Raw genomic sequence first — 15,152 nt, 5'->3', positions numbered from 1 at the left:
TGGAGCCTGCAGGTTTGTGAGTGGGGCTGTTATTTTGTTGTTTTTTTCTAACTCGACTTTATGACTGTTTCTAAGAAAAGAGCTGTTATATATGATGAAGGACTCAGCACCACAGGCAGATCTTTCTTTCTAAAAGAGATTACTGCGTTGGGATGCAGTGCACAGTTTTGCATGAGTGAAGTCAAGTGTCAGTGTTCAGCAAAAATTGAAAGAGTCTTCTCCAAAAGGCTTGTAGGACCTTTAGATTCTTCATTGTTTCTGTAAAATACAGTGGATTGAAGTCGTTACGCCACCACAGATGCTATTTTCAGATGCATTTTTGGAGCAAAACCTTTTTCAAATCTTGCTGTTTTGGTAGAAGACCGACTGACTGCAGGTTGACAGTAATTGTAATACACTGTAATATAGCACGGCATTGCTAGCAAATGAAAATATGAAAATCAATACTGCGATGTATTTTACAAATGTTTTATTTATCCTGTCTAGATTATTTATAGGAAATCATTTTATGTATAGGCTACTATATATTGATTACACATTGTGAGAAGGCACTTTTTATAGCACAAACGAGTCAGATTTACTGTTGATGCTCAGCAAAATGAAGCTCCATGACACTTTTTTCAGAAACTGGTTTCAAGTTGCATGTATGTACAGGTGTTAAACCCCAACATGTATGACAATGTTGCTGATACAGTTTTGCATAGAGATAAGGTTACTACTGTTAAAGCTCACATTGTGTTAAAGAGGAACACGTAAGTCTTGTTGCAGTTTGTCACAGAACTATGAATGTTTTCAACCTTCTGAGATTATAAACGTTTTGTTTTGTCACATGATTTGACTTTAACCAACTTTGCCTGTAAGTATCTTATATTATAAAAATGACTCAATATCAAAAGTACAATGAGAGACTTAACGTGACTTTCTCCGTTCAGTAAACCTTCTGTTTCGCCCTAAAACTGAACAGTAAATGGCAGGTATCAGGTCTTCTCCATATGGCAGCAAATTTCCAGGAAAAACCCCCCCAGAGATTTGAAAGATCAAAGTAGATTTTTATGGGAATATGTCATGTATGTTTATTTTTAGATTACGGTCTAGTCCTGTTTGTGCCTTATAACTATGATGAATGTGTTCCTGAGCATGTCTCTGTTCATGAGTGTGTTTTTAAATTGATATAGATTAACTGCGCAGAGCAGCGTTAAGCACATCTGTTTCTCCGTTTCCTCTCTTGCCTGTCATCACTTCTGTTTCTGGTTCAGTAAATGTGTCTGCTTGTCTTCCACCTGTCTGTATCTTCCAGTGGATGTCTGTCTGGATTTTTTGGGGGGTCCAATCTGCATTCTTCTGTCAGAATGGGCTGAGACACAGCTCGAAAGTACATCCTACTTTCTCAGTTCCAAACACCTGTTATGTTTAACCCGGCCATAAAGATACACACAGTATCGACACAGTCTTGCTTGGGTGGCCATATGACTGTATAGCATTTAGAATTGATCAATGTATAACAATTCTTCTGAGACTATCATCAGCTCTGTGTGGAATGATTAATGATTATTGTCCTTAATTGTACATGTTAAGATACTTGTAAGATTTTATAAAGAAGATACACTACTGGATTAAATCAATCACCCTAAAGACTCAAGGCTGTATCTGTTTTTTTTTTAAATGTTGGAAATATGTAAAATTCAAAAAACATAAACTCAATAATAACAACATACTTTGATATGTGCTGTTGGTTTCTTGAGTTGAGCTGTTGATTTTTATCTTTTTTTTTTTTATCATATCGATTCAATATTCAGGCATTATACATACATATATAGGATACAAACCCTGACATGATCACTCATCAGCAAAAAGAGTCAAGTTAATGGAAGTCTATTGTAGCACAGTATGAACCTCCTCATTCTCCACTTTCTTAAATCTTCCTTGGAAAGTGTTGAAACTTTGAACAGTTTCATAATGAGCAGGTGACGCTTGATTTTAATGGCTCAGTGCTGATACTTAATTATCATGTCACAAAAAGGAACATGTTCAACAATATGCCGCTCTTAATACAATATACTGCAAACTTTAGCGAGAATATTTTGGATTGTCATATTTCTGCACTCTTGACTGATGTATCACAGCCATGTCCTGTGTTGAGAATGAGAAAATTTAATTTAGGAGTATTGAAGTGTTGTATAAAAGATGTATTAAAAATGTCTTGCTTCTAAGTCAATGAAAGTCATTCAGCTTGTCCATAATGTCCCGACTCTTTTACCGACTCTGTCTGACTGTTTAACGTCACAGCCTGACTGGAATACTTTCACAGATAGTAAACACTGTAAACATTTGGTCTGTTATTGAGCTTTAAGGAGGGGAAGCCATGCAAATTAGTAAGGATATTTTGTGACATTTGAGACAACTATTACTTTCAGCAGATCAGCTAATCAATGATTTACCTTCAATGGTGGGTAAAATACACTTTCAATCTTTCATTTAAAAATCTGGGTTTTATAGATTTATAATTTGTGAAACTAACATAGTCCAGATAGTTTGAGCTGCTCTGGCAGTCGAGTGGGTTTTTAGGGAACTCACACATGAGCCAGTAGGTGGCGGCAGTGCATCACATACATCGTTTTAGTAGCCGGTCTCAAGTTTAGTTCAAAAGTGTTTTTCCCCTCAATGTAACACATCCAAAGCATGAATGAGGCAAGGATTGGTTTAAATGTCAAGACATAAAGATGTCCTTTATATCTCAATGAAATTTACGACCAGGTAGTCGTTTTAAAGCACATGTGCACATGATAACACACATGCCTCATTGCAGCTGATTGCTGATCCTTTACTGATCTGAACAGTGATGAACCTTTGAGTAGGAATCTTAAGGAGTTAGACTTGAAATTATTTTTTGAGGTATAAATGCTTAATAAATTGAAGTGGCTACAGAACGAAGTTAAAGGCATGTATCAACCAAAACTGTTTTTTTCCCCACTCGCACACTTTTTTTGCTCTTTCTCTCTCTAGCATTTTCATAGAAATGTAGGCTAGTGGAACATTTTTGAGTTTTGCTCATATTTAGCCGCAGTTCCCAAAGGACATTAGTCCTTCAAGAAAAGAGACCTAAATATACATGTGGATATTTATCTGTCACTTTCAACAGAGATTGTGCTGCCTACATACATTCCATCAAGTCCAATGAGAAATTCTCCCACAGAAAAAATGCACGCTCCCATGGGTGACAGACATGAGTCTTAACGTCACACAGTATTTACAGCCGTGTGGTGATTAATCATGACGTGCAGGAACAGTGAGGTTCTCAAGCTAATTGTTTTCAGCAGTGTAATCAAGTTCCATCATCGACTGCACCCTGTGACACTTCGACATGCCACACTTATTGTGTGCTTAATTTCAAGGTAGGCCTATTTGATTGAGAACAGATTTGTTTTTGTTTTGACTTCATTGTAAACATTGTCTTTGAAGGTTTTTTTTTCTTCTTCGATAAATGACTTGTTTCTAAAGTTTGTTTTCCCAGCAGAGGGAGCCTGGAGGTCTATTTTACCCTGTGTGTTTGTTAGAGACAAAGCCCTAAGCCAATCAGAAACCAGTATGAGGAATTAAATCCAGGCTCGTTGTGGCCATGGCAACGGCTTTACCTCTGTGACAGCTGAGGAATGGGAAAGGAAGAGAGGAGATGCTGCATGGACTGTGATGGTGCTGAGTAAAACCTTCCAGAAAAAAAAGCAACCTATGCAACACCATGGCCCCGTTCCTATTTGACATGTATTCATGTCGAGGAATGAGCCGGCTGTCTTATCATTTTTAAACACTGGGTGTTGTTTCAACAAAAAAGACCCTATTGAAGTGGGGCCCTGTGGGTTCCTTAAAACTAAAGCATACACAAGTTAAGCGCTTTGCTTATAGATGGGTGTCCTATATTACTATTTTTTCTTTTAACAAATCACATTACAAGTAACTTGTGTAGGAGACCCACATTTTACCCAAGAATTGCAAGACATCTGAATACATTTCAGAGAAATACATTTGAATGGCAAAATGCTCTGTTTCTCTTCTTTTATACAAATGGATGTTCATATACGTTTGCTGGAATTTATCCATTCTTGTATTTCCCATATTACTTTAGTTTTGTAGAGATCTCGTCCAAAGGTTACGTTTAAAGGTGGGGCCCAAAACTGGAGTACAAATGTCGATCTGCAGGTGTTTCTGACTCTTATACATCTATCCAAGTGGTAGACGTGTTAAAGTTTTTTATTCTGATTGGTCACGTTTTCTGTCAATCAATGTCAAACGCTTTCTCCCCGCCCCCTCACGCTTCCTGGAGACAGCAGTTCATTCGTGCCCTGCCGGGAAGGAAGGAAGGAAAGGAAAGAAAAGAAAAGGAGACGAGTCCCCGTTAGTAGGATACTCCCGTTAAAATTAAGCCGGTGGAATAACATTCAGAAGAAGGTTTTCGTCGGTACTTTGGCTCGTACTTAACGGCAGTGTTGACGTCGAGTTTAGGATTTATGACCAGGGCTGCAGAAGCTGACTTGACTTTTGTCTGTCGGAGAGTGGAGTCGCTCGGCAGCGTTGCTAACAAGTAGTTAGCAAGTCCGCCAGTTAGCCTGCCAGCTAGCCACCTCTCTCACTTTACTGCTTACAACAAGTCCCACCCTCTCCAAGTACGTGGACGTCGTAAGAAGCTGCAGCGCTGAAGTCGAGTGCTTTTTTTCTCACCCTCTCTCTTAACTTAGACAGCAGCATCGCTGTGTCCAGCTGCCAGAAAAAAAACCAAAACAACGCCAACCTTTTACACTGTTGGCCTGAACGCTGGGCAGGTGTCTTCTTTGGAGGGGAACCAGTCACCAAGAGAGAGAGAGTGGCTTAAAAAGAAGAAGAGGCGAAATAAGACCGAACAAGGAAGACAGCGTGAAGGAGGGGACTGGCTAGTGTAGCCGGGGAGGCACAATCTCACGTAAGTGACACACAGCTGCTAACGTTAGCTTACCTAAAAGAGCTTACCGGCCCTGTTGTAACTTGCTGTGCTTGCATAGCAACGTTTATCCAAGCAGGCACTTAATATCTTCGGCTTAGCTCCTACCATCAGTGCGCCATGCTATAGCACAAAGCTAACACTGAAAGCTTCCTTCAAGGTGCTCGTACGTTGGCTAATGCTGTGCTGATATGAAGAGCGAGACTGCACTGGATCCGAGTGCATGTTTGCTGTCGTCATTTTTTTTGCTTGATAGTGGTGAACTTGTTTAATCTGCAGAACAAACTGTGCATTAAACCTGTTGTCAAGATTATTAGCTCATTAGCTTCATTGCTAGCTAGTTTCAGCCCGGCCACCAGCACCAAGTTGACAGTTCAGGTTCTGACGGAGCCAATACCAGTGGTTATTGCTTCCACATGGCTAATGTTGGGCTCGTATCTGTTCAGTGCAGCTGTGAGGACTGTGTGTTCCCTGGCTCAGCTTTTGATCACTGACAGTGTCACAGCAACACTTCATGTGCAGCATTACACCACCTTGCTCATAAAAGGCAGTGAAGTGTCCAGGTACAGCACAGCACAGTACAGTGTCTGTGCTGTTCCAGCCAGGACATTCAAGTTTCATACACAGGCACTTTTTATTCTCAAGGTCTCACAAAGTGAGTGTACAGGAAAGCTGTTAAAATCAACAGTTAGAAATCCTTAACCACATTTCCCCCCAGTCCTCATACACAAGCGTGCTGTACTAAAACGGATTCTGACTCCTTTTCTCTCCTTCAGCAGATAGATAGCGAACACCGCCACTAAGCCACGCACAACCATGAGTATTGAGATACCAGTGGGGTTGACGGAACTGCTGCAGGGTTACACCGTGGAGGTGCTGCGACAACGACCGTCCGACCTGGTGGATTTTGCGGTACAGTACTTCACCCGTTTGCGAGACACCAGAAGTCAGGATGGAGCTGGTGTTGGTGGCAAAACGGGGAAAGGAGTGATGTTTGATGGAGAGCCAATGCAAACAGAGTCCAATGGTGATGATGATGATGAAGATGATGATTCTGATTTTGAGCGTAAGTTGAAGTTATTGTTTTTTTAAACTATTCTCAGCTGATGTGTGGTGTGAAAGAGAGTTTTTGTGAACAGATGAGGAGATTGGGGAGTAAAATAAAAAGTAAAGCTGGTTCTTTCAGCTTGGCCATAGCAATTGATGTAAATCAGTCACACATTTTCCCTAGAGGTAGATTTTCCATTTCCAAGACATTTCAACTAGGAAGCCCTTATCTTCCACTCGTCATTAAGGTCTTCTCCATTGTAACCGAGTAGAATAGAATACACTTTATTTTCCCCTTGGGGGAATTTTACTTGGGCTCAAAGTGCTGCCAAAAAATCAACTGCTTCCACTCAAATCAATACACAAGAACAATAGTAATTATTGTAATTATTTACATGACTGTCAAGATCTAAAATGGAGATCTAAAAGATCTTTTTTTTACGTCGGGTGTCGAGGCTTTTAAAAAGGTCTTGCATTGTTAAAATAGCTCAATGGTCTCATAGTTTCTGCAACTGAAAGTATTTCCTTTTGCTCTGCAAACTTCTGAGCATTGACCGCACATCCTTTTGAAATAGTCTTGCAAGTATTGAATAATACCATGAAGCAAACGAATGATGCAATGTGAGCTATAGTGACAAAGTATAGAAACAAATCAACCTTTTTTCAGATGGGGGAGAAAATGTCACCACCCAACAAGATTCGACAGGGTACATGAACCAACACCTTTCTTCATGCGCCATTTTAACATATTTCAAGGGTAGAAGAGTATATACCCTGAAATTTAATTCATCCTCCCATAAAATTCATGTATGCCCACCTGTTCAATCCTGACAGTCAAGTAATGTTGGAAGTAAAAACTTATTTGCTAAAATAAATGTCTCTCCTTAGCAACAGTGTAGAGCCAGATTCAAAGAGTTCATGAACTGTAGAACTGTAACCTCCTTTATCCTACACAGTATGTTACCTTCAGATAAAGCGGTGCCTCTTTCACATCACTCCCCTGTGTTTAGACAGACTGGCAGAAGATGTAAGCTGCTCCATAGCTCAGCTCTCTCTCTTTGCTGTGCTGCTGAGAGCAGCATGGCCTAGATCAGCGTGCTGTGATGCCAGGGGCTGTTACCTTGTGAATGGAGAATCTGTGTTTTCTCAATGAGAATGTGTGCTGTGTTCATTTCTAGATGTTTCTTTAAAAAGGCACTCTACAAGTTTTAAACAGAATATCTAATGCTTGTACATGGAATTACAAATTTATGTGAAAAGCTTCTTTAGTATTATTATGTTTCGCTCAGTTTGTTCTTCTGTCAGTGTCATTGGCAGAGTCTCAAGCAATCTTAGGGTGTCACTTGTAGTTGCCGGGTAAAATACCAAACAGCCTGCCTTCTTCAACTTCAGCCGTTTTCACATACGCACATGTGAAAATATCTCGATAATTTCAGAATGGCTGCTTCTCACAGCTCGAGATTATTCCAGTCAAACGGGAGATGGGGCGGGGCGACTCCTGATACAAGTGAAATAAAAAAACAACGCGGAAGTAGTGAACAAAGCTACACAACGCTATGATGACAATATTTGCCTTTATAAAAATGCTAGGTGCAGTCCAACGGAATGAAAATATCAACGATGAACAGAGAACAACATACTGGCAATCAAAAAAAACATAATGCAGCCTTTTAATAGCTTGAATGGACATAGTAGCGGTTGCATGCATACAGTCTATGCACCGTGCAGCAGTCAGTATATAAATGTCACTTCTGCTGCATTCTCACATCAGCGCAATCAGATTTCAGGAAAGTTACCAGGGCTCTGTCAGGAGAAATTGGAGGTGAACTCCATGTGAAAGAAAAAATAGATGAAAATAGATGAACAATTGCATGTGGGACATTATATATATATATATATATATATATATATATATATATATATATATATATAGCTCCTCCGGGAAATATACTAAGTTTTTCAGGAGGTTTCTGCTTGTGTGAAAGCACTGAGGGTGTTTTTTTTAGGCTTTAATTGTATTTTGACAATGTTTCATTTATGGGTCAACTAAATTTATAATGTCCCACATGCAATTGTTCATCTATTCGTTGTATGTTCAAGGGTACAAGCTAGCTAGAGGTATGAGGGGGATTACACTTTCTGTTTCAATGCTCACACAAGTGGGGTTTGGGTGCTGTCACACAGCTGGGACCTCAGCTGTTGGAGCCCTGTGTGTGTGTGTGTGTGTGGGTGGGTGTGTGTGTGTGTGTGTGGGTGGGTGTGTGCACATGTGTCTGAGTGCTTTTGTAGGCAAACAGATGTGTTATGACTTGATAAAATGCCAGTTCAAATTCCAGCCTGGTGACAGCATTAAGCAGTTTTTCCCAGTGCATTCTGTTTAGCAATATGTTTTGCATTTTTCCACACTTTGTCCAAGGTTGCAATAAAGGACAGGGAGCTGATCACGCTGCCCTCCAGGGAAAAGCTTTTGCCTTGATGCTCTGGGTCACACACATGACATCCCTGACAGTAGGTTACCCAGCCAGGCTCGCTTACGCTGCCCTCAGGGCTCTTCATTCCGGATGGGAACAACACAGACCTTTATCATGACTGACATCATGTGCTCCTGCCTGACCACTGCGGTAGTCTGTTAGTATTAATAGGACCACTAGTAAAACATCAAGTGCTAAAAAAAAAAAAATTAGTCTTGTGAGGAAAACGACAAAATACTTTAAGTCTGGATGGTAAAACAGGGACATTTTTCACTTGGGTATTTTCATGATTTCATAAGGCAACATATACACAGCCTTATTGTATTAGTTTGAACCCCTGCAACACTGAAACAACACACAGCAGTCATTGTGGAAATAGAAGCACTAGTGTTAAAAAATAAAGCCAAATTGTATATCTTTGTTTGAACTAAAGGAAATGATATCTGACACTTTGTTTTATGCTCAACACACCGGTCATGTAATCACAACTTCAGTGGATTCGGACCAGTTGGAGCCCTGTGCTGGATGTTTGAAGAGATCTTCTTGTCTCAGCCGTCTATGTAAAGTCTCTGTGAAAAGATGTATTCAAATACAACATATTTTAAAGATATAATCATTAGGGATGGGTACGAGCACTCGAGTACTCGCCGCTGACTCCATTATTCGAGTTCCAAGTCATTACTCGCGCTGCTTTTGGCTCATACAGCGATATTCCTGTGACCCAGCTTTTTATTTTCGCATGCACACGTCGTTAGCCTTCTAATAACCAAAATTGTAACTGGAGATATATTTCCATTAAGTTTTATAGAAGGATCTTCAGAGAGCTCTGGGTGTTTGTCGAGCCGGAGTACAAGCTACCATCACGGAGAACAACAGCTACGAGGCTGTTCTTTGAGAGGCTTATAAGCAACACAGTACATGTAGCCTACGCTGCTGGTGTGACATGACAATCGCTTTCAGTTGTTGGTATTTATTTATGTATGTAATATTTGTTTATTTTTAAATATTGTATGTTTTGTGATTTTACAGGCATAAAAAATCTTGCGTCTGACCCAAGATTTTTTTATGATAAAAAAATAATCATGCAAATAATAATAATCTGCGAGTACTCTTTGATTAGGTAATTTGAGTACTCGAGTACAGAGATGACGGTAAATTGCCATCCCTATTAATCATTCTTTTGCTAAGCTTGAGCCACACTAAGATCTAATAAGGATATATGCTTTGACTTAAACACTTTTTCTCACCTTGAGCACAGTTCATTAAAACGTAATGTTGCTTTGTCAGGCGGTGACCCTCTAAAAGTAGGACAACAACCCATTCTGAGTATGACCCCCTGATTAAGAATCGTGACCAACAAGAAATATTTCATCGAGCCGAGATGCCTCACAGCTCTCTGTATGAAGTCATGCTACAGGGCCTTTGAAAAACACCAAAGAGTTTTTTTAAAAAAAGTTTCAAGGTTGAAGTGCTTCTCGTGTAACGTGATCGTCTGTTGGACTTGTATGTAAAATCATCATCCCTCTTCCTATTGTCTGTTATTAGGCTACTTACAGTTATGATGATTCACCAGCATGCTCTTAACCTTTCATTTGCGCTGCAGGAAACCATTGTGTATGAGTGTTCCAACCAAACGCCTCAAATGTAAATGAGATAGAAAGCTGGTAATGTATTCCCATGGACAGCACAGTATCCTCCTAAAACATGGCGTCCGCATGTACATGCTTTGTTTTTTGAACTGTGGCTGCCTAAATCCACTGCATGATCACCACACAGGCCTGCGCTGCTGAACAAAAGACAATTATTGTTTTGAATACCAACTGTTGTACCGCCACCATATCTTGTGATGTTGAGGAAATGATTTCTTTCTGGGTTCACTTCAGAATGAGAAAGCAAGAGCAGTTTACCTTGAGCCTAATGTCTGGACTACACAATACGAAGAAATGTATAGATTTTTTTTATTTTTTTATTTTTTTATATACTTTATTAATCCCGCGAGGGGAAATGCGGTTTTTCACTCTGCATTAATGGAGAGGTCTCAGAGTGAGGGGGCTGCCCACAGTGGGCGCTCCAGAGCAGTTTTTTGGGGTTCGGTGCCTTGCTCAGGGGCACCTCGGCAGTGCTCAGAAAATGGACTGGCACCTCTCCAGCTACCAGACCAGTTTCCGGACTTTGTCCGTGCCGGGACTTGAACCGGCGACCCTCCGGTTCCCAACCCAAGTCCCTACAGACTGAGCTACTGCCGCCCCTGCGGCCGACTGAGATAAACTCAGTCGGACTAAAACTGAGCTCAACTTACCTGGCCAATCTCAACAAAATGTATACTACTACTCTCATATTTCTTGGTGTCGAAGGGAAAAGAAGGATTAAGGAAATTCAAGGGCTTCACACACTGTAATACCAATATGTGTCCGACTTTGTGCATGTTCTTTTCCCTTGAGCTGCTCGGGTTAGTGTCAGTCTGACAGTGTGTGTTCATCGAGAGAAGCAAGTGGGGAGGAGTGAATGGAGGCCTCTGACCATAATGTGCGGGGCTTTTTATTCAAAGACTGATGATGGGACAGATGAGACCCTGGGATGGTAACAGAAAAAAGATTAAACGTGTTCCCATAACAAAGACAGCCCAGTTAAAGCAGTTGAGTGTATTTAGAAAAAAAAATCTGAGTGAGCGTTACAAAGAATTGAAGCTGGATGAAGAGTCACCTGGACATTTAACAGACTTGAAGCACAGCTTTTATTCATCCCCGACAGTGCAGATGAATTGGAACTCTTGGCTAACTACATTTATCAAGTCACTTTTAAAGACTGACCTCCAACATGCTGTAATCTGTTTTGGGGATTTTTTTTTTTGTATTCTTCCTGAAAAGCGTAAGTCTGTATTTTCAAAACCCTGCCGAGGTGTGTTATGTTGATTATTTATACAATGGTATTTTGAAAGCAGTCTTGAAAAGACTCACAACATAAACAGAAGCCGGTTTGGTGTTTTTTTCTTTTCACCAGCACACTTTCACGAGTAAAGGCAAATGTAGTTTGAAGTTAAATACTTTTGGAGAGAAGTTCTCTAAGCAGTTATGACATCAGGCCGTTTTTCTTTTTGAAAACATCCAAAGTAGGGGTCGGCAAATAATTTCATTCTTATTATATAAGCATTCTCAAAAAGATGTTGCAGAAGTCTGAATGTGTTAATGTTTGCAAACAGGCAATGCTTTCCTCATGCATGTCTTTAAAATGTTGGTCATGCGTTCACACCATTTGTGATGTAGTCAGGTGAGCCTTACGCAACCTTTCAGATTAATTGCCAATTTAGTGGTGAAAAAGACAAATCTACATAGTGCACCTTTAAAGGCACCAACGAATAGTGTTTTCCCTTTTTTCACATGTCTTCGATTCATGGTCACTTGTTGATTTATATTCACTTGTTGATTGATGGTCTGAATGTCTGCATGTTCTTGAATGCAGTGAGACACGTTTATATTTTGCCTACAGTCTTTGGGTTGAAAGTAGGAGTAATAATACATTAGTTTTATATAGCACTTGTCCCAAAGATGCTTTGAGAAAAAACAAACCAACAAATAAACAAAATCAATGTAAAAGGAAGGATGGGAGTTAATGATTATAGGCGACGTTGGAGAGGTGAGTTTTTAAAGATTTCTTGAAGGAGGTGAGTGTGGGCGTTCCAGCAACATAGAAGGCTAAAAACTTCAATTGAGATGGTTGGCGATCTGTATAATTTCTCAAATGGGTTTGATTAGTTAACCGTTAAAGGGTCACGCAAATAATTTCCCATATCTTTCAATTAAGATAGCAATAATTGATGACAGGAAACGTCATGCTGAAGTATTGTTTGTAACACTCACCATTTCTTTTGGAACCTGTGCGTTTACTTTTGTCCACCATCAGCAACATGACATGATCACGTACCGGTAGATGCATTCTCATGCGTTATTTATAGTTTCGGCGTCGACATGGCTACAACTTTCTGCTTGATGACAGAATGGACGCCCACCATGGTGTGTGAGAGGCAATGCACAACACAAACTGTATGCAGATCACAGTGTGTCTTCTTGCTTGTTAGGCTGCTGAGAGAAGCGTGGGGTTACTGTGTTTCAGGCCATGATCACTCACCCAACATGGTGTAATTCTGCCTCTGTGACCTCTTTCTGTCTCCTCCCTTGCTGCGTAACGACCACCTCATTATCGTTCTTACTTTGTCTCTAGCATCCTGACTACCCGTCTCTGTCCCTACCTGTATCCCCCTGCTGTCCTCCATGTCTCTCTCTTCCCTCTGCATTTCTTCTGGTTTCCTCCATACTTCTTTATCTCTGTTCTGTATTGTGATGTGTTCTCACTGTATCCTGTTCTCTTCTATTTCACTTCTAGACTTTGTTCAATTCATTAAGGCCAATTTTGCAATCATAAAAGGACTTTACCAACAGCCCTTTACAAACATCCTGTGTTTAGTATTTGCCAAGTGTGCATGTTCAAAGTTGTATATGTGATTAAAGAGAGGGAGCACACTGCATGTCATTGGTTGGTAACCAGGGGTGTGACGAGATCTCGCTACACTTTAACATCACCACATCTCTTGTCGAGGTGAAAACCGTTCGTTCCCGATCGTCTGCCATCATGACGGAGTCAACTGGAAAGCACGATACCCACGCCATTTTAATTTGCTTGTGTGGCAGCTAGTGGAGAAACGGATAAGAGCTTATCTGTTTGAGTCCCTCCACCCTCCCCAGTTCAGGCTGCACGTGAACCTCGGATAGATAAAAAGCAGGGTGTAGAACAAATGTACTGCTTCTAAATCGCTGTGCAGAGTCTCTTTGAAAGGATACAACGTTCAATGAATGCATGCATGTGCAACTGAAATCTGCCTTACGAATAGGAAGGTAATTCGGTTGTTTAAAAATCTATTTTTCACATGCTTTCACACCGAGACGCCTTGTAAAGTAACAAGTTGACAGTTTACACTTACAACCTGTCTGCATTTATCATCCACTTGTTTCAGCTGGTGGCTACTCACAGCATCGCTCACAAACCCTTATTGGGAAGGTTACAGCCTGTTGTACACTGCAGCTGTAAACTTAGCACAACAAAGTCTGTTCGAGCCCTGAGTTCTCTCCAGAAACTGAAGATCTTTACTAACAGAAGCTTCCTGTTTTTTTTTTTTTTTTGACCCACACAAGCTGCATGTGCAACCACTGCAGACACACACATCCACTCACTGAACAGGGTGTGTGTTGTGTGTTCAACACTCTGAAAGCTCGAAGAAGAAAAAAAGATCACAATAAAGATTACAAAAAATGTCTCTATGACAGCGAAAAAAGTCTATTTAGTGTTTGTAAGAAATACTGTTATTGAAATGATGCAACATGCGTCTGTTTTTTTAAAAGCACTTTCAAAATGAAATGCGAGTTCAGTTTTATCTTTCTGCTTTTATTAATACTTTTTTGCAATAAGCGTATAGTGAAGAAAATGTGAGGATGTGACGCACTATTAAAATGCATGGAGATTAATTCTGTGGCTCGGTCACAGAGTCAGTCATCTGTTAATCTGAAGGTCGGGTGTTCAATCCTGCAGCCACATGTCCTATGTGTCCGAGACACTTAACCCAAAGTTGCTCCCCCTGCTTCGCCAGTGGTGTATGAATGTGTGTGAATGGGATGAGTATACTGATGGCCTCATTACAAAGCAGCCTCTGTCATCAGGGTGTGCAGTTTGAGTCATGACGAGCCAACACATGAACAATATGTCAGCCGGGCCATACATTACAAGATGATTAAGAGTTGAAACATTTCAAATGGATCTGCATTGTTTTACGTATTGTGACAAACTAAGGACCATTTATCAAGTTTACCTGGGGAAAAAATAAATAAATCAAGTCTCGCCTCGCACATCCAGTATTGTTTCTCGTCTCTTGACTTGTAATCCCCACACTCCTGTCGGGAACATACGTACGTCCATATAGGTGTATGTGCGGCCTGTCGCAGGGCAGTGTTATGCAACAGGTGACCTGATTAGTTGGCTGTAGTGTGCGAGTGTCCAGTGAGCTTTTAGCCTGCAGGCAAATCTAATGCAGCCTAGCATCCTTACAGAGACGTGTCAGAGAGACTGAGTGACAGCGCTAAGTGGAAAAGCCCTCAGATGGCTCATACTACTCAGTCTGGCTTTCTGACTGCTTTTTAATACACTACATGCCTGTCTCCTTGACTTATCTTCTCTTTCTTTCTTTCTGCCTGTGTAGTATTTTTTTCCCCCTCTTTTAAAGCTATTTGGGTCTTGGAAACACTCGTTTTGGCTCTCTGCCTGGACGACTTTTTTACCTTTTTTTTTTTTTTCCTTCCTGACATTTTTTCAGCCGTTTAGCAAAACACTCGATTGTCTCTCTACCTCTGCCTGTTGATCATATTTACCAATCTTATTTGTTTTACTTATTTAAAATGCAGTCTGCTTTTCTGCCCTCCTGTCTACCAATATTTCTGTGTGTCTTTTGCTTCAACTATCTGTTTGTATTTTTCATTTAAATTCTTTCTACATGTACAGTATGTCCTCCTGGCAGCACATTTTCTCTGGAGTATTTTAGAAAACATGGATGCATACAGTTGGAGAGAAACTATTTGATGTGAAGCCTGTCCCTCCTAGATCAGTGATGTAGATGTAGAGGA

General features: G+C 40.5%; 1 protein-coding gene across 2 annotated transcripts in view; it reads left to right on the top strand.

The window, feature by feature from the left end:
• The first annotated feature begins 4,049 nt into the window (after positions 1-4,049).
• The window catches only part of prkar2aa (protein kinase, cAMP-dependent, regulatory, type II, alpha A), a 44,368-nt gene continuing 33,265 nt past the window's right edge, over positions 4,050-15,152 (top strand). The window contains exons 1-2 of one of the 2 annotated variants that reach the window (XM_079358940.1): positions 4,050-4,951; positions 5,749-6,035. In XM_079358940.1, the coding sequence (XP_079215066.1) occupies positions 5,786-6,035 (250 nt within the window). In that variant the 5' untranslated portion in view covers positions 4,050-4,951; positions 5,749-5,785. Of the gene's footprint in view, positions 4,952-5,745; positions 6,036-15,152 lie in introns of both variants that reach the window. The other variant, XM_079358939.1, reaches the window with a different exon arrangement.

This window comes from Symphodus melops, assembly GCF_947650265.1.
Source record: "Symphodus melops genome assembly, chromosome: 13".
Taxonomy (NCBI): Eukaryota; Metazoa; Chordata; class Actinopteri; order Labriformes; family Labridae; genus Symphodus; species Symphodus melops.
This window is presented reverse-complemented; position numbering and strand designations above follow the sequence as displayed.